This window comes from Lissotriton vulgaris, chromosome 5, assembly GCF_964263255.1.
Source record: "Lissotriton vulgaris chromosome 5, aLisVul1.2, whole genome shotgun sequence".
NCBI lineage: Eukaryota > Metazoa > Chordata > Amphibia > Caudata > Salamandridae > Lissotriton > Lissotriton vulgaris.
Genome location: NC_141693.1, coordinates 1,227,250,780 through 1,227,271,283, shown reverse-complemented (window position 1 = coordinate 1,227,271,283; position 20,504 = coordinate 1,227,250,780). Strand labels below are relative to the sequence as shown.

Genomic DNA, 20,504 nt, shown 5'->3' with positions numbered 1-20,504 from the left:
TAGTGAGATTCCATTCTAAAATGGCCACCAAACTTCAACATAATCCCAGAAACTCTGTTTCTGAGACACTCCCCAACCTTTCAGGTGGCTCCTGCTCAGAGGCCAGCCTTTTATTGGCAGGAGATTCCTGAAAAATACAACTATCAGTGTATCGGTGTGTCACAACTCCTTCGGCTTACCTTTGCTTTGCTTCAGTTCCAGCTCCTGATCTGCTTCAGTCTTGGTCTGACTCCAGGTCTGCTCTGCTCCAAGCCTTCTCCACTCTACTCCAGTGGTGGCCTTACCTAGATCTAAAACTTCGGCCTTGCACCAATCCTACAATCATGACCCAGCACTCTAGAAGTTTTTTGTGCCTTTGGCTCTTTCATTCTTGTGCTGTCAGGCGATACTATGAACACAGCTTCCACTCGGTTAGAACCAGAACAGACAGTATGGCCTTTGGAATGGGTCGCCCCCTCCTCATAGCATCAAAGAAATAGAAAAATGGTCGATCCAGCATCCAGCCTGTGACAACCCATATGGCATGTTGTTGTTACAGGCACCGTACGGTAAGTAGCTATTATTATGATTATACTTGAGATGACATTCAGTTTTTTTACTCTCCAGATGCTTCTAGGGTCTCTGGAGCAAACTAACATGTTTTGACCTGTCAGGAACACAACTTTTCCCGAGTAGTCAAAGTGCCAGCATGCCTGAGTTGACACTTTTGCTTTTCCAACGTAGAGTGAAATGGAGACTTACGTTTGTTATTTAGCATTTTTTTATATAAAACTTGAACCTTGCCTTCGCTAAGCACAGAGCCAAACAACATGAAGCAAGCAAAAATCAAATTGTTTAAAAGAATCAAATACAAAAATACAGAAGCATAATAAAATGTTTTTACCTTCATAGAGGAATACATTGTGAATAAAACTACATACGGCAGAGAGATGACATAACAGTCAAGTCTCTTCCATCGTAAGGAAGCATATTTTTTAAAGACACTGTGTGAATGGTTAAGCTTTAACAGAAGCCACTGAGTGAAAAGAAAACAACAGTTTAGTTACACAGTGTGACATCATTAATAATCACTAATAATAAGCATTCTCTAATTGTTTCTTTGTAAGAAAATGCCTGTTTGGGGTTTGAGACACAATGTGACATCATTCACCAGCTGGTCGTTTTCAGTGCTTTATAGAAGGAAATCCCAGAAGGAATGAGAACTATGAAGGTCAGGGCAGTAACAAAGGGTGTTTAGTGTGAATATCTTCTTGAAAGTGCTTGCATTCAGCATGACAACTGACTTGCTCTTAGAGATGCATGAGCCCTATGGGCGTGTTTGTAGAAGAGGGGTTTTACAAGCAGTGCAGCTCAATTTAAAGAGGATGTTGGCCTCTAGAGGAGCCAGTTCAAAGTGATAGATCCCTTGAAATGGTTGTGGTGCCACAAAACCTGTTGATTCTTCTTGGGTATTACATATATTGAGCATGATAACTCCCCTTGAGGTGGGAAGCCTTCTCATACCTTGGATGAGGCACATTTTTGATATGCATGTGACCAGGACTGCCAGGCTGCTTATCTTCTTCTTCATCTTGTTCATCAGAACTAATTACAGCTTCCACCTGCTCTTCTTGTTCCTTATGGATGTCTTCTTCATTTCCGATGACCACCTGATCCTGTAAAATTAGTTCAAGCGGCTGCGAAGGTGTATGTTTAATGGCGAAATTGCCATGGTTTGTATAAGTAGCATCACAGGCAGTGGTGAAATCGTATCAGCAGAGGTTTTAAGTCCAGCAGACGACAATCTCATTGCCGTTGTGGATGCTTTGACCACTGATGAGACGTCCTATTCTCATGGACTATAAGCAACATTCTGACCTATGAGCATCTCTATGGTAAATATATCTCCAGTTGAGGAGGCTAGGTCTTGCTCCATTGTCTGGGAATGGTCACTGATAAGCTCTGCACTGGATGTTTTTGCATCAGTAGCAGAGTCTTGCTTTTCAATGGCTTTACAGGCAACGGTTTTTCTCATTCTGTCTGCTGCAATGGTGTACGGTTTGGGTTTTCTCTGATGGCAAAATTGCCTTTTTCATAAGTGTCTTGTGAGCCTCTTACGTCTTGTTTAATTCTGCTGAGGCTCCACCCACCACCTAAAATGCAGCTGTCGTCTTAGTGGTCGTCAGCGATGAACCAGGTGCCATCGACAAGCTTACCTTTTTGTTCATTGACAAAGAGAACTTTTCCATCTTTCTTGACTTTCTGACAGAAAATTTGGCTAGTTAATGAGAAACAACATTTTTTTCTAGGAGATACAGGCTCATCTAGATTTTCTTCTCCAGGGCACTGTTTCTCCAGGTCAGGCACATATTGAGATGGATAGGCTACATAAGTTTCCTAGTGATATTTACTATTAATGGAAGCAGTAGAAAGACCCAAGATTTCACAGGAAATGTATCGCAAGAAAATATTGCGATACAGGAGATCCGAATTTTGAGTTCAGCTAGCCTTATTACAGAGGGTATTAGTAAACTAGGGAAATGATAGAATTTAGTGGCACAAACAGCATTTATTGGTCCCCTGTTGGATCTGGTCTGAGCAAAATATTAGGCTGGTGGAATATGGGTTCGGGTTGACAGATTTCAATATTAGAGCAGTGATGAGATAACAGGAACAACTTTAGAAGTGGTATAGCACCCTGGGTAAGCACTCCTCACAGGTGACCTAATATGGACGATAGTTCAAGTAGTGAGCTAACGAAGGTGCTCATTGTTACAGAGAGGTAATGGGCTGCACACAGGAGTTCAATTAGATAGGTGCCTTGATATAGCAGTTGTTGGGCATTTAGAAGTGAGACCCATCCATTCCAGTTTCTTAGTGTTACAAAAAGATGATGGTATATCAAAGGACTATAACAGGGATAATCAGATCTCTCAGAGGTCTAAATTATTACAGAAAAGGGAATGGGGGAGTGAGGGTACAGAGTGGGGGTTTAACTGAAGTTAAGGCACCTTGATGGATGTTGATATTACACATGGTGACTGGAAAAGGATTAGAAATGGTGTTAGAGGCCCAGTCATAGGCCCTAGAGGCCAAGGTTTACAGAAAGAAAATGGAAAAGGAGGCAGCATTAGCAGAGGTGTTTAGCACCTTGGAGTGTTATGATAAGGCAATATCATGCAGGGTTAAGTGTTAACGTGGACTTTTAAGCTCCTCTGAGGGTCTCATTGTTAAAACTATTACATAACTAATAATATAGCTCAGTGAGTTTAGTGCCCACTTCAAACAGCTGTGTGTTACTTGGATACCACAGGTTCAAATCCCAGGGAGGTTTACTCAGTCTTTCATCTTACAAAGGGTTATAAATAGAGTACCATTGAGTTGGGTAAAAATAACATCTGTTATAACAGAGCTTTAGAGGCAAGAGAGATTCTTTATGAAGCTCCAAATAAATATGAGATTATTATTACTATTGTAACATAGAGGTGACAATGGTGCCAGGGTATCACATGGGCTGCTGCCCCATCAGCAGCCTAGGGCTCCTACTCCCCAAGGCATCCATTCTCAGGCCCCGTATGCTGGCCGTAAAAAGTCTGTAGATGTGGTCTATTCCAGGAACTCTTTGGCTGTGAGCATATCCCAAGGTTCCACAGGTCTGTTATACACATAAATACAGAGAAGCTCTAGTTGAATGTTGGAGCTAGCAGAGCTACATTCCCAGAATGCTCCAATGACCACAAGCAAATGTAGGTGTTTTGTGGGCCAGTCAATGTCTACATCATAGGTTTGGGGTTCACTGAGAGCATCTGAAAAAGAATAAGTCAGTTCAACAAATCCCCGCTCAGCTGATGGAGGACACATGCAAGATCTGTCGAACCAGCAAGGTAAATATGAGAGCTTGAGCCACCCTCGGAGCGTAGTGCATCTTCCATCCATTAATGGAATCAAATCTTAAGGCATCTTATGGTCTTGTCAGGAGTTCCTTTAGGAGACAGGGGTGGGCAGTTCCTGCTGCACCCCCGGGAACAGTCAGTCTTGCCTAAGAGAATGGCAACTCTTCTTCTGGGACAGGGTCTGGTGCTGAAACAGAGAGAGGACATTGAAGTGTGAGCTGCATTTGACACCTTATCTGACAGCATTGGCCAGTGTACTACAGTCGGGATACATGGCGGTTCCCTTTGCATGCACTTGATAGGAGGCTCATTGATAATGCTGCCTAACTACAAGGAAACAAGCATTTGCAATGCAATAGGTCTCACATTAGGAAAGTTTGAGCTATTGGTGTTGGAAATGACAATTTTTTTATGTATGTGTTGGTTTTGAAAATAGTGAAATTAATAGCTTTGTCATTTACAATGCCAATAGTTTTAACTTTCGCAAACGTGACACCTATAGATTTTATAATGCAATATGGATTAGTTACTTACCTGTAATCCTAGTTCTCTTCCAGGGGTATACTCATTAAAAGTCATAAGCACTGAATAATCTCCGCCCATGAGCGAGAACCCGGAACACATAACAAAATACATATATATGTGTAAATATATAAAAATAGTACATAGTACTAAACAAATTATACACATATACATGTATAAACCAATAATATGCAGCCCAACCATAACCCATAGGCTAATAAAGCCATAATTACATACTTTCTGCAGTATGAAAATAAACTATATAAACAATGCAATAAACAGGCATGAGCCTAAAATGCATTCCATAAACAATACAACCTTTTATTTTCATCAAAGAATCTGTAATAAAAGGCAAATAGCCTAAGAAGGCTGCATAAAGAAATACTATCCCTGTACAGAAAATCAGACTGACACCTCGCCTTTAACCCCTCCCATGCTCATGACGGAGCCGCTCCGTCATGAGCATCGGCTGAGCTGATGACGGAGCGGTTCCGTCATGGCCCTGCCGCCGCGCCTGCGCGGCGCTGATTTCGCGCCCGCGCGGCGTGTTCTATTGAGCGGGCAGGGCCATGACGGAACCGCTCCGTCATGAGCACAGCGCAACCGCGGCTCGTGACGGAGTGGCTCTGTCACGAGCATGCGAGCGCCGCTCGCCCCCCCCAGCGCTGCGGCGGAATTACCGCCGCAGCGAAGGGGTTAAGGCCTCAGAGAATCTGAACACTTGGCCTTTAAGGCCTCCAGGCCTCTGGTCCCATCATGCCCCACAGGTGACAGTTAGGTCAGTTCTTTTTTCCGGCTTGTTCTGTGAGGAACCTGGAACTTGAGCTCGGCTGAATTTGACAGTTTCCAGTCAGAATTTGTTATTTTCCTGTCTTTTTTGACAGTATTTGCTATTGGTGGTGTTTTTCTACCTTTTCTGACTAAATCTGTAGAGATTTTTTAGTCAGTTATACCTGGCTAAAACAGATCCTCACCCTGTTTGTGTGGTTTGTCTACCTTCCACACATGATGTGGAAAAATGTAATCAATGCCTTAAGCTTTCCAACAGAACTTTGAAAGAAAGAGAAAAGATTCGGCTTTTGGGGCTTCTGGAGAGAGAAGGACATCGTGAGAAGGGGGCAAAAAGTATGTTGTCATCTGGAAGGCCTTCTTCTCAGACAAAACGTCGAAGATCTGCTTCTCCTGAAAGTAAAAGCACGAAAAAACAACATCAGGAAGCGTCGATGTCGAAGAAAGTGAGTTCGGCGTCGAAATCTAGATCGCCGTAGAGACCAGAGAAAACTGCATCGACGTCAAAGACATCGCCAGTGAGGCATAAGTCGGTGTTGAAGCGGAGATCAAGGTCACCTTCGAGAAGCTTGTCGACGTTGAGACATCTGGTGTCGGTTGCTGTGAAGACGACGTCGGAAGTAAGACGTTCGACGTCGAAGGAAAGAGTGCGGTCGACGTCGAAAGAAAAACTGAGGTCGACTTCGAGAGATGAAGGTACGACGTCGAGACCTGAAAAAAGGAGACGATCAAGGTCGGCGTCGAGACATGGTTCGACGTCGAGGCATGCCTCGGGCTCGAGGCTTGAAAAGGTCCTGTCGACGTCGAGAAAACGTTCAACGTCGAAGAAGTCGACGTCGAGGTCTCCGCCACCTGTCTCACGGTCGGCGTCGAGACATTCCAGAACAGCCTCTCTGACCTCTCATAGGTCTTTGTCGAGGTCTGAGTCGGCATCAAGGCCTTTGGATGACCCTATAAGGTCTACGGCACAAGACTTGCAGTCCAGGGCATCTGTAGACAGGTCTTCAGTGGTCAGAGCCTCTCCGCACCTAGATTCTTCTGTGGTGGGGCATTCTGTCTCGACGTCGAGGAAGTCAACGTCAAGAGAAAGACAGTTGGTTCCACAGAGGGGCGGACTCCAGATTCTGGATCTCCACATTCTATTCGGAGTTCTTCGTCATCTTCTTCTTCCTCTTCCATGGGAATAAAAATTGTGCAAGTTTCCCCGGAGGGCTCTCCAGTGCGTAGAACACCACCTGTGCACATGTCTCCAAGATGGCTAAAAAGCATCCGTCATTGGAAGATGCAACCAAGGCCTGATCAAAGACAACTTACTATGGAGGCTTCGAGACCACCGGCTGGTGGGTCTCCAAGAAGATCTAGATCTCCAGTGAAAAGGCGTTCACGTTCTAGGGAGCGCAGTAGGCATCGGTCTGCTACCCCTGAGAGAAGGCATAGATATCCTGCTTCTTCCTCTCCAACGAGGTCTTCTTACAGAGACTGGTGTTGAGTGGTGTTGTGGCATTGAGTGGTACTGTGGCGTTGAGGGGTGCTGTGGCATTCAGTGGCACTGAGTGATTCTGTGGTGCTGAGTGATGCTGTGGCATTGAGTGATGCTGTGGCGTTGAGTGGTGCTGTAGGTGTTGAGTGGTGCTGTGGTGTTGAGTGGTTCTGTGGTGTTGAGTGGTTCTGTGGTGTTGAGTGGTTCTGTGGTGTTGAGTGGTTCTGTGGTGTTGAGTGGTGCTGTGGCATTCAGTGGTGATGAGTGATGTTGTTGCGTTGAGTGATGCTGTTGCTTTGAGTGATGCTGTGGCGTTGAGTGATGCTGTGGCGTTGAGTGATGCTGTGGCGTTGAGGGATGCTGTGCGCTGAGTGGTGCTGTGGCATTGAGTGGTGCTGTGGCGTTGAGTGGTGCTGAGGCGTTGAGTGGTGCTGTGGCATTAACTGGTGCTGTGGTATTGAGGGGTGCTGTGGCATTCAGTGGTGCTGAGTGATTCTGTGGCGCTGAGTGATGTTGTGGCGTGGTAATCTATAAGAGTAAGAGTTGTTCGTACAAATGGACTAAAATACAGGGGAAATGGAATGCGTATCGGGGAGAGTTATGTGCACCTATGTCTAATACTGACAGTGATGCTCAGGGCCAAAGACATCTGGGCTTTGTTACTAATTTGTGAATGGTTGGGGAGGGGGATGGGTGAGGGGGGCTTCAGGGATCAGATGGAAATTTGCCAATGCATGCTTGTGTTTTAACATTGCACAGCAAGCTGCTGTCTCAACGTTTTTCTTTTTTTTCTGTGTAATAAAAAGATCTTTTAACAAATAAAACGGAGTACATTAGTATTTAAATCATTAAATAAATGTTTCCCAACAAAACGAGTAACAGACTGCAGTCTGTTTCCATCCACATTACCTGCAGCATTGCATGCCTATTCACAAGAAGTTGCTATATACGCAATGCAATCTTAACTGAAGTGCAAGTAAAAACATAGGTTTTTATTTAGGTCAATTACCAGCTACAAGTACTAGCTTCTGCCAAGGGGTCTTATTTTTGTGAGACACAATAATCCAGCCTCAACTTTAAAGTCAACAAAACGCAGAATGTTGGCATTTGAAGTTCTATTTTCACGTTATAAACTGTGGGCCTACATATCCTAGCATGCAAAATGCCACTGTAAAACAAGCTGGCAGAGGAAAGGCAGCGCTGGGAGGGGGGCTGGGCGACCATGCCAGCATACCGATTCACGGGCAGATGGTCCTGGTTATGACCTTCGGAGCGCGTGAAGTGGATGGGGGCAAATGGACTCAAAGCGGCTGGTCGCTTTGATGTTCTTGGCTTGCTTTGTGGGATGGCGGGGGCGGGGGAGCAGCTTGGGAGGCTCATCACGTCTGTATAATAACATTTAAACAATTATATGTACGTTTATAAGCAAGCCCCTAATAAGGATAATCACGGTCTTAACTTTTGTTGATGACGAAGTGATTCTAGTACTTGGCATCCTTGCAAAGCAGCCGTTGGGCGACTAATGTAATTTTGCATTTTGGGAACCAAAATATTCCTTGCAAATATGAATATCATACAGTTTATGTGGTTTCAATGTATAATATCGAAGACTTTCAAAGTCAGTGGAGTGTCAATTATTTATGTACGAATATTTAAGAAATAGTTAATATTGGTTTTTGGTGCAATTAATTTTCAAAATGTTGATCGGTTGTCTGCGTGAATAATTACTATTAAGTAATTTCATGGTACTGAAATAAACGTGTCCGTGTTGTTGAGCAGCTTTGATTAAACTGACCCAGTTGGAATGTAAAAATAGTTCAGTTATCTGTGGCTACGAACTAAAGAATCATCACATTAACTTACCAGGCTAAATTAGCAAATAAGATGCACCATTTGATATGTAACAAAGAACTCTACACCCTGAAACGTATCACTACCCTTTCATCGGTGCCCCCTGTCAAGTATTGGAAATCACAGCTAAGTTAACGGAGAAGTACATCCCATGAGTCATAGATGTCTATGTTATGTTATCACGTCTTGACTGCAATGAATGGGGCCTGATGCGATGATGCGAGGCACAGACTGGGGGGAGAAGGAGGCGGGGTGGGGGGCGGGGGAGCGAGCGAGTGGGAGGGAAGGAGCATGGTGGTGTACGAGGCGGATGGGGGTGGGGGAGCAGGTTTTGTCACTTCCTAAAGTATTCTGGTAGCACCTAGCCACGGGTTATTCTATAAATTCCGCCTGGGAGCAGCAGAAATACTGCATGTATGTACGGGGGAACAAGAGAGAGGGGCTCCTGTTAGAATCCGCTGATTGCCGCAGCTTGCCCAGAGCGAAACTCATTGCAATATAAGTCGGATGGGGGCGGGCGCTTAGATGGGGGTGGGGGAGCGAGCGAGTGGGAGGGAAGGAGCATGGTGGTGTGCGAGGCGGATGGGGGTGGGTGGGCAGGGGAGCAGGGGAGCGAGCGAGTGAGAGGGAACGAGCATATGGGGTGTGAGTGAGGCCAAGCGCACGCTGGCGAAGCGGCACGGGCGGGGGAGCAGCTTGGGAGGCATTCCATTGAAGTCTGGTGCTTCGAGGCTTATGGGTTTGACGTGAACTCGCGTCTCACACGACTGGGTCAAATTAACTGCACGTAATCCACTTGGTCAAAGAGTTTGTTTCAACTACTATACACTCGCCTATTAATCCCTGCGGGATATAATAGTCGAGACCTAAAAACTGAGTCACATGCTTGGAGAGATTTGTTGAAGAGTGTGCTGAAAAATTACTTACTTGAGGGAGGAAATGAGATTGCTGGGCAGTATGAGAGAGGTTAAAACAGAGACACATGCAGAGTCACTCCCAGAGATGGAACAAAGCTGAGCACACAGAGACAGGCAAATATACAGTAATGTGGCATGGGTCTTCCCACTCCACCATTCCATGCTGCACTGTAAGCTTCATCACCATAGCATCTTAGTGCCGTTCTTACCTGCAGAGCGGCAGAAATCAGAGCGACGTCGAGGGGTCCGGTGTCATCTGATCTTTGCCCTATAAAACGAGAGAGGCAGAAAAGGGATAGTGTGAGATAGACAGAGAACATGAATAAAAGACAGTGCAAAAAAGAGCGAGAAAGAGATATGCATTTAAGATCAGCAACTAATAGGCACCTAAAGTACAAAGTCAGAAACTAGGCAGCCAACCAGTATGCTTCTTTTGTGGGCATTCTACTACACAGGAGGCATTCTGTGGTTTTCATCTTCATGGACCTCTGGTGTGCCATGTGCCCTGTAATGTGTTCCATCAGTGTTGCCCCAACACCTTTTCATACATTCCAGTTCTGCCAGGTTTCGGTTTATGATAGGTGGGAGCTCATCCTGGGAGGCTTACCAAGCAATCTTCTTCAGTACGTAGAGTGGAGCCGGCTGTATCTCCTGTGCTGGTTATAGAATGGCAGTGTTTCTTTTCACAGGTATAGTGCACCACATCCAGCCCTTTATAACGGAGGAGGAATGTGAGCCACAGATCATTAGGAAAGAACCACTGGGAAAATCAATAGGCCGCTCATTTCTACCTATTGGCTTTGCCAATGCTTTTTACCGATGGCGGCCCGCATTGGCAAAACAACGGAAAAAAGTGTAATGACTTGTATCATTAAGTTCATCCCTAAACTTACACACATATGCATCATGACACAATGATGGCGAGCGTGATGACATATGCATGCACAAGTATGACATTATGCAGCCGCCATTTTGACCATTTTTTATTTCCCATTCCAAGATGGTTGATGCCAATAAAAACAATTATGCAAAAACTCATTTTTTAAAAGATCGAGCCCACAGCTTATGACATCTGCTGGGCCATTCAAAAACATTTTAAAAGAAACATGTTTTTAAAGTCTGTGAGATGGGAAAGTGAAAAACGGGACGATCGCTTGGGGTAGAAGACAACATGATCAGGGCAACGAGGAAGAGTCAAGGAGCAATGAAGAAGCTTGGGGGGGGGAAAATACATTTAAAATAAAAAAAAAAGTCTCAAATAGTTGGAGGAAGCAACAAGCACCAGGGCAGATATTTGAAAGGGAAGCAAAACATGCAGAAGACGACAAGAAAACAAAAGTACTCCTATGGAGTGCTGGAAGAAAAAGAAGAAATGCGTTACTTAACCGTAACTGCAGTTATCCAGTATTGGTATCTTTCATAGATTCACATGCCTGAATCATTCCCCGTCGTCGGGGTGGGAGTCCCCGGTATATATAAAGAGTAATGTCATAAAGACATATACATAGCAATAGGCCAGAGGCCTCTCATTAGTAACATATCCATGTCCTTTTGTAAAAAGGACCAAACTTTGGTCAAGAGCCAATCAGATCTCACCACCCTCTAGAACCTTCCTGGAAGGAGCCCTAGTCCCTCAGATTTTCGTAAGCACAGTGCTAAATAGTACCTACTGAGAGAGCTAAGGTGAGCCCTACCAGGGGAGGTGGGTGGGTTGCATGTGAATCTATGAAAGATACCAATACTGGATAACTGCAGTTACAGGTAAGTAACGCATTTCTTATCCAGTATTATGGGTATCTTTCATAGATTCACATGCCTGAATCAGAGTAACAAGCAATATAGAGCACATTTCGTAAGGTACAACATGTAAAATCACACGATATAAGAATACCATCTGTGAAATAGAACCAGTACCCCAAAAACAATGTAATAAAGAAATGTGCAAGTATGCAGTAGGAAGGTGAGATGAAAGAGAAGGCTCACCTCTAGTGAAATAGATGACGGAGTACTGCTTGACCCACTGCTGCATCTTTTATAAGTTCAGAATCCAAGCAGTAGTGCCTGGTGAACGTATGCAGTGTCTTCCACGTCGCTGCTCTGCATATGTCGATAATGGGCACTCCTGCAAAGAGCGCCATTGAAGTAGAGACAGCTCTGGTAGAATGAGCTCTCACTTTAGAATGCAGAGGATGCCCTGCCTGTTGATGGCAGAAAGTTATTGCTTCAGAGATCCAGCGGTACATGCTCTGCTTAGTCAAAGGAAGGCCCTTTCTAGGCCTACTGAAAGCAACAAAAAGTTGGTTGGATTTCCGAAACTGTTCTGTTCGATGAATGTAAAATTTCAGACAACGTTTGAGGTCTAAAGAGTGGAGAGACCTCTCAGCTGCAGAAAGTGAATTTGGGAAGAAAGTCTGCAAGACTATAGGTTCATTCAAGTGAAAATTAGATGGAACCTTTGGGATGAATTTAGGGTTGGTTCGTAGAATAACTCTGTCCTTTTTGAATTGCAAGAAAGGATCCTAAATAGAGAAAGCTTGCAGCTCACTTACACGCCTTGCTGATGTGAGCGCTAACAGGAGAGCAGTTTTCCAGGACAGGTATTTGATGTCAGCTTTGTGTATTGGCTCTTAGGGATGTTTCATGAGTTAAGCAAGGACGATGTTTAATTGCCAGGTGGGTGGTAAAGCTCTCACCGGAGGGAATGTCCTGAAAAGACCTTTTAAAAACTGCTTAACTAGTCTCTCGGACCAGAGGGAAGAACCAGATGATGAACGCCTGAAGCGAGAAATTGCAGCCAGGTGGACCTTAATAGAGGCATGCGCCAGTCCTGAGTGCGCCAAATGGAGCAGGTAAGGTAGAATTTGTGCAGGTGTGGAAGAAAAGGGGTGCATCTTATTTGCTTTACACCATACATAGAACCTTTTCCACTTAAGAGAGTACGTCTTGTTGGTTCTGTCCGCCCGAGCCCGGGCTAAGACTGTCCGGCCTTCTTGAGAAATGTCTAGGTTTTGAAACTCTCTAAACTCAGGAGCCAAGCCGACAATCTGAGAGATGCTGTATCCGGATGCTGGACTTGACCTTAGTTCATTTTAAGGAGAGTCGGGCAAGGCTTGAATAGAATTGGCGGTTCCAGCGATAGGAGATGAAGCTCTGTGAACCAGTGTTGGCGCGGCCACGCTGGAGCTATTAGGATCAGGGTGCAATGCTCTGCCTTCAGTTTCCGGAGAACCCTGGGAATCAGGGGAAATGGCGGCAATGCGTACGCAAAGATGTTGCAGCATCCGATCGAAAATGCATTCCCCAGAGATCCCTTCTGGGGTTGCCAGCTTGCGTAATGTTGGCATTTTGCATTGCGTTGCGTCGCAAACAGATCCAGATGTGGTGTGCCCCATCGGGCGAATACCGAGCTGAGAAGATGATGATCTAGCTCCCACTTGTGGCATATGGAACGTTGCCTGCTCAGAGAGTCCGCCAGGACATTGTCCGTCCCTGGGACCTACTCCGCCCTAAGAGAAATGTAGTGCTGCAGAAGCCAATTCCAAATTCTTTGAGTTTCTTGAGACAACGATAGAGAGCGTGTTCCCCCTTGTTTGTTCAGATAGTGCATTGTGGTGGTGTGGTCTGTTCTCACAAGCACTGGGGAATTCCTGATCCTGGGCAGAAACGCTTTTAGTGCCAGGTACACTGCCCTCAACTCGAGGAGGTTTATGTGCAGTTGCTTCTCTGCCGGAGACCACTGCCCATTGATTTGGAGGTCCTGAAGGAACGCCCCCCAACCTTCCAAGGACGCATCCGTAGTTAACACAGGTGGCGAGATTGGAAGTATGAAGGATAGGCCCCGCCGCAGATTTTGAGAATGAACCCACCAGTTCAGAGCCTGGACCATGGCAGGAGTTATCCGGATGACGCCGTCGAAGGATCCCCTGCATTGAATCCACTGAGCAGAAAGCGCCTCCTGAAGTGGGCGCATACGAAGGCGGCAGTGTGGGACCAACAGGATCTTCGAGGACATCATTCCTAACAACGACTTGTATAGGCGCACGGTGATAGACTTTTTGGACTGAATCCGGCCGGCCAAGGTCCTTAGTTTCACTTGACGTTCCAGTGAAGGGAAAGCCTTCCTTGAGCCAGTCGTCTAAGTACGGGAAGACCTGGTGATTTTGTTGGCGAAGGTATGCTGCTACTGGAGACAGACACTTGGTGAAAATGCGTGGTGTCGACTTTAGGCCGAAGGGCAACACTCGAAACTGGTAGTGTTTTCCCGCCACTTTGAACCTGAGAAATTGCTTGTGGTTCTTGTGGATAGGTATATGAAAATAAGCGTCTTGAAGGTCTAAAGACACCATAAAGTTGTTTGCATTGAGGAGTTGTAGTATCTCCTGGATGGACACCATGCGGAATGACGTATTGGTTGAGGTTTCTCAAGTCCAATATAGGTCTCCATTTTTTCTCCTTTTTTCGAATTAAGAAGTATCGGGAATAGAATCCCTTGTTTTCCTGATTCCAGGGGACTCTTTCTATCGCTCCTTTTCTGAGCATGAGGGAGAGTTCCAATTGTAGTAGTTTTAGATTTTTGTGCCGCATTGGGATTGGAGGCTTTTGAGGAGGAGTTTCTATAAACTCCAGAGAGTGTCCGAATTGAACAAGTTGGAGGACCCACTGATCCGTCGTAATTTGTTGCCAATTGTGAAGGAAGGATGAAATTCTCCCGCCAACTTTGCAAGGTGGAGAGAAACTGGAGACCTGTGGCAGAGAGAAGTCATTGTCTTCTGCCTGCGTCCTTATTTCTCCCTCGTCCGCGAAAGGAAGACTTGTTGTAGGACGACTGGTTTTGCTGCTGCCTTTGCTGGTACTCGGGTTTGTATTGCTGGCCCGAGCTGTACATGGATTTGTATCCCTGATAGGTGCCTCTAGAGGACTGACCTCTTCCTCTTGAGCCTCAAAAGGAAGGATTCTTGTATTGAAGAGTACCTAGAGCTCTTGCGGTATCGGTATCTTTCTTGATACCCTGAAGAATCTCATCGATGTGTTGTCCAAACAGAAGCTTACCGTCATACAGCATGTCTAATACCTTGGCTTGAATTTCAGGCCGGAAAGATGTTGCCTTAAGCCAACCATGGCGTCTCAGGACTGCAGCTCCTGCTAGCTGTCGGAACCCTGTGGATGCGATATCCGTTGCCACATCAATCATCTCCGAGGCGGAGCGCTCGCCTTCGAGGAGAATCTTCTTCACCTCTTCTTTCTGCTCCTCTTGAAGCGAATCCAAGTAAGGAGCTATGTCTGCCCACATTTGACGGTAATAACGTCCCAGTAAAGCTAAAGAGTTTGCTGCACGCACTTGTTAAGCTGACATAGATGAAAACCTTTTCCCTTGTTGTCTAGCTTTCGGCCCTCCTTATCTGGCGGCGCAGTCTATGCACCCGAAGGATTTTTTGACTTGCGTTGTGCTGCCTGGGTTATCACAGAGTCCAGCTTTGGATGGCCAATAAGGCAAGCTGGGGCTGTGTCCGGGGCTTTATATTTTTTATCCAGTCTGGGCAGCACTGGAACCAGAGATGAAGGGTTTTGCATTATTTTCTCCCCTTGTTCCCAGACGTGATCAATGATGGGAATAGATCGTACCGCCTTCTGGAATGGCTCTTTAAAATCATAAAGGAAGCAATCCTGAGGTGTTGCCGTTACTTTGAGGCTGAAGCGCAATGCCGCTCTCTCTACGATGTTGTGGAAACCCCCAATGTCTTCCGGGGGAGAATCAGTTTGTGCCTGCACAGGGGATGCTGGACCTGAAATTAAATACTCATCCCATTCGTATTCCTGGAGCTCCCCTTCCTCACGTTGTTGCTCCTCTTCTTCTTCCTCTTCCTCATCAGAGGATGGTAGAGGACGTGAGGGAGTCGGATCTGGTCGGAGGACTAAAGGAGCAGGCCGAGGTCTAGGTGGCGGTGTGACAACTGTAGGTGTCACCACTGTATGTGTCACCACTGGCGGAGGTGGAGCAGTGGACGGGAACCTCTGCTTGTAGTCCGCAAAAGGAAACTGCAGGTCTGTCACAATAGAAGCTGGGAGACACACCATAGGCTGTTGTGGAGGCGGTGGAGGTTGGAATTCCTCCTGGTTCTCCAAACTTTCCTGTCCTTGTTCCTCATAGTCTGAGCTTTCGTGAAGCTTTACATGCAGTTCAGATGGGCTTGTCGCTTGCTGAAACATAGAGCCCTCATCCGAGTCCTCAGTATCCAGGAGATGAGCCGGGGGAAATGGTTGCACCCTGCTCGGCGAGGTTAACTCTGGCGTAAGTGTACGCGTAGTCATCCTGAAGTGTGTATAGGTACACTTCAATGGAGGTGATCCTGCCGTCGATGGAATGGTCGTCGACGGGGATCGTCGACAGTCAACTCGGATTGTGTCGTCGACGGTGTCTTCTTCAACGACGTCGTCGTCGACGATGCTTGCTGTTGTCGTCGACGGCTTCGTCGACGCTGGTGTCGTCGTCGGCTTCGCTGGGATCGCTGTTGACGGCCTCGTCGACGCTGGTATAGACGACGATGACTTCATCGATGATGAACTTATGATGAGGCACTCGATCGTCGACGGTGGCGCCGTCGAGGTCTTTTAAATAATAATCAGAGATGGAACAGACCTACCCGTCAACGATGAGGATGTAGTAGTTGTCGACGTTGATGATAAAGATGACGCCACCGACGTGGAGATCGTGGCTGTCGACCTTGTCACAGGCAGGGCTGAAGATGTCACCAAAGGTTTCTTGAAGGCAGGATCTTGTAGAGAAACATTTACAGCAGTAGCCTTAGAACGATCCTCTGAAGACTTGGGCATCTTCTTTTGAGGAGACTGTACAGATGGTCCTGGGGATGAAGTTCTAGTGTACACTCCCAATGGAACACTCACTCTCACCTGAAGAGACTGGTTGATCTTTGTCCTTAAGTCTCTGGAGCCATAACAGCAGTCGGCCCTCTCTATCCTTGAGAGTTTTGGTCGAAAAAGTCCGGCAGACTTTACAATCCTTTGCTGAATGATCAGGATATAGACAGTAAAGGCAGTCTTCATGCCTGTCATCCACATGAAGCCTCTTTTTGCCACAAGAGGCACAAGGTCTGAAAAGTCCCTTTTTTGGAGTATCAGCCATGGCTAAACAGAAGATTCCTCACAGAAAGATAATTCTGAGACAAATATGTGGAAATAAATCCAGAAATACAAAGAAACTGAGCAGAGCTCAGAGGAGACTCCCTTAGCACGACGTGCGGTAGAAAATCTGAGGGACTAGGGCTCCTTCTAGGAAGGTTCTAGAGGGTGGTGAGATCTGATTGGCTCTTTGCCAAAGTTTGGTCCTTTTTACAAAAGGACATGGATATGTTACTAATGGGAGGCCTCTGGTCTATTGCTATGTATATGTCTTTATGACATTACTCTTTATATATACCGGGGACTCCCACCCCGACGACGGGGAATGAGTCAGGCATGTGAATCTATGAAAGATACCCATAATACTGGATAAATAAAAATAGTTCCCTGAATGTGAGCTATGCTTCAGGGGAGGGACAAACACATGAAGAGGAAGAAAAGCAGTAGAAAAGCAAGCAAGCAAATGAGACTGACAACAATGTCAACCAATGATAAATAATTGGTGGCCCGAAGTCCATTGTAAGTTTGGTATTGTCCACGATAGATCTTTCGACAACAAACAGCTAAAAGGTGCCTGTAGGCAAGACCTACAAATAAATTACTAAGTTTGTGATAAATGTTTCTGTGATCATTGGAGGAGGAGCATACAGGTCTGGAAAGTGTCAGAAACTTCGAGGTGGTCTCAGTGTGGGAATCAAGTGTCATACATACCGCTGACTGATGTCCCTGTCCAAATTGAGGGATGAAGAGGGACCGGTTCTGGCTCTTTCCTCCTCCCACGTTTGTTGACCTGCTGTCTCGCTGGCTCTCACTGCGTGTGACGGCACTGGACAAGTCAGCCCCTAAATGCAAGAGAAGAGACTGCTTCATACGCATGACACCCAGGTACATCGTGTGGGGTTAAAAAGCAGACAGAGATTTCCAAAACATAACAGCACTTCCCCTTGTAGCACCCTTACAGAAAGACCTGCAATATACAGGGAGGACGATAAGGAATACAAGTGATGGGGCAATGTAGATAAACCCTCTGAAACATTCCTAAAGAGAGAGGGGAGAAAGTTAGAGGGATTATACCGAGGGAAGGGATAATGCTTCTTTACAATCTTTGTTGAGACAGGGGCTATGGGCCAGATGCATCAAAGGGTTTTGCCCATTCTGTGTCTATGGGAAAATGTGTTGATGCATATGGTCCTAAGAGTAAGAGAAAAGAAGGGAATAACATGGATGACTGGATGACCCCAGTACCCATCAATATAGCCCAAGTCCAACAGTCCCTCTGCCTCCAGACTATCCCAGAGAAGGGTGGACTGGAGCAATAAGCACAGCAACAAAACAGAACAAGAATTGGCAAAGACAATAGCTGTCTCTTGTACAAGAGCTATTGGCTTCGACAATGTCTTTTAATTGTGTAACTTTGTTTTTAAACAAAGACAACATCCCTCTTTTACAATTATTTGGTTTGAAGGTAGCAGTGTGGTGTTTTGGATTGTTATCAGTGATCTCCAAATGATTCTAAGCGGTACTGTTTGTAGCTCGCACCATGACTGTAATTAAAAATCGGTTTATTGACTTTACCAGGTATTTGTTTTGGCTTCAAAGGAGGCATAAAACAACATATGTTGCTAGCTGTAAAACTGTCCCAAGGGTGTTACCTCAGAGGATGAGGCACAGGAGGATGTGATTGCAGGCAGAGCTGCAGACTTTGGAACTGGGGAAGTAGGTGTGCGTCTCCTGAACATCCTGTGAATCTGGGCACATCACTTAATCTTCCCGTGCATAAAATATGAATGTGATTTTGTGGTCAAACAAACAGAACAGGTGTTAAAATGATTTAAATTCCGCTCAACAGTGTGCCAGGAGAGCTGCTCAAGCCTCGTGGCATGTGAGGGTCGGATGTGTTATGCTTGCATGAGGCTTCCAGTGCCATGTCAAAGGTGGCATGTGTAACCTCCAGTTTGGTGACTTGATGCTGTTCTGGGGGTTAGGTGGAGCAATTAACATGCCGGAATGGGCGGGGATATTTCAGTTAAACATGGCCACACCAAGAAAGAGAGGCCAATGGATACAGAAATGGGATGTCACAGGAAACTAAACCATGGCAATGAAAATGTTTAATCCACAGAGAAAAGCGCTCCCCCGAAGTTCTGCGAGAACAACATGCCATGGCAACACAACGAGTTCTGGGCAGCAATGCCCCGGACCTAGCAATCAAGCGGCAATTTAATAGCACCATCAATGGCAGGGTCAGAACAAATATAACAAACTTTTACAACAGTTGGCTGTCTGGTCATTAACAATGGTAAACCTCCCAACTCACTACTTATCGGTTAAGGTAAGTTATATGAATGTATTACAGATTGATGGTATTCATAAGCATTCAACCATATATTAACGGTTGAACTAATGTAAATAGCAAATAAGGAAACGCTGGTTCGTAAAACGTACCGTATGCATACACCTCCCCCTATTTTTAGGTTGAGCTATTATATAGCTCAGACATATAGTAGGGGAAACAAACTCTTGAACAAGGGCGGATTACGTCTAGTTCATGTGGTGCACTCGTGTGAGACGTGCGTGCACAAACACATCAGTCTCGCTCCCATTTGCTCCCTGAGCCAGGCATCTGAAACTTCCCCAGTTCCCTCCCACCCTTCAGACTTCAGGCATTCAAGCGTGAAGCTTCCCCAGCGCGCACTCGGCCTGCTTTAATTACCCCAACATTCCTCCCTCGTGTTTCTTGCGTGTTTCTTGTCTTTCCTTCTGCTGAAAAATCTACGGCACGTTTAATTTGCATTTTGTTATAACCAGCAGCCTCGAGAATTTCAGCATCCTTAATTTTATATGTTTTTTGATAATTGAATTTAAACGGTAGACCTAGATTTCCCACTTGTGTAGAACGTTTGCTCCATTTTTAGTTTCGTGAAGAGTCTTGAATCCGTTTGTTCACAAGAGCAAACTAATTGTAATAACTATGACAAGCATTCTAAACATTCTCATTCAGGAATAAAGCAAACACGCTGTTAAAGCACTTTAAATGTGTTGCACGGCTTCCCATCCAAGCCCACGGTGTTAGGCTGCTACTCCAGCAGTCCTGCAAAAATGGCTTTCCCCAGTGCTGACACGCAAGGGGCTACACTATGAATTGTAAAATTAAAGCCTGTCACCTGACTCTCCTGTTTTTCACTGCAAAAGGTAAAATAAAATCCTTTTTCTGTAACATGATTTTCTGTTGCTTTCAGTGATCTCCATGTAAGTAGCACTTGTGATGGTCTGAGCCCTTTTGCAGATTGTACTGAACTGTGCCACACATTAACACTAGCATTTCCTGTATGTTTCAGATATAGCGAAAAGTTCAGAATCAAACTGTTTACGTTTGAGATGCCGTCCGTTTCTGGCTCAACAAGAATTTAAGAATTGTCCATGTGTGAGAATCTGTAATAAATGCATCTGCCACAGGAGAAATATAGCATATTTTTAGTGTCCAGATTTTACTGTGGAATACTTCTTGCCCTCTTTGCTTAAATTTGGTAGATATTACCCTAACTTATAACCTCTACTTTACAACTGTATTTACAATGTTAAGGGTAAGCTTTCAGTCTAAAAAAAACTGATATTCGATCCTGTGTTTTTATGTTTAATTTCAGATTTTATATTATCTAATCCAGCCCAATCACCGGTCAATTCCTTGATTTATTTTGGATGGCCAGTTCACATCCACCCCGGGGCCCTTTTATGTGCCCTCTAGCCCTTCCCCAAGCTCTATTATAAAGGCCTCTAGATCTGCAGAACCCTGTCCTCGGTTTGTCCCACCCACCATTTCACCATTTCTCCCCCACCCCCGGTCACCTACGGTGACCATTTGCTACCAGACACTTTGTGCACGCTGCGCTCCGCCTCTGCTGCCACTTCAACTCACCACGCTGCATACCCACTCAC

General features: G+C 45.5%; 1 protein-coding gene across 1 annotated transcript in view; it reads right to left on the bottom strand.

The window, feature by feature from the left end:
• Positions 1-864: 864 nt before the first annotated feature.
• Positions 865-20,504, bottom strand: part of ARHGEF40 (Rho guanine nucleotide exchange factor 40) — a 312,707-nt gene continuing 293,067 nt past the window's right edge. Inside the window, exons 22-24 of the mRNA XM_086923058.1 lie at positions 17,280-17,410; positions 9,641-9,699; positions 865-4,059 (exon numbers count right to left, since the gene is read on the bottom strand). Of these exons, the coding sequence (XP_086779184.1) occupies positions 9,658-9,699; positions 17,280-17,410 (173 nt within the window). The 3' untranslated portion in view covers positions 865-4,059; positions 9,641-9,657. The remainder of the gene's footprint in view (positions 4,060-9,640; positions 9,700-17,279; positions 17,411-20,504) is intronic.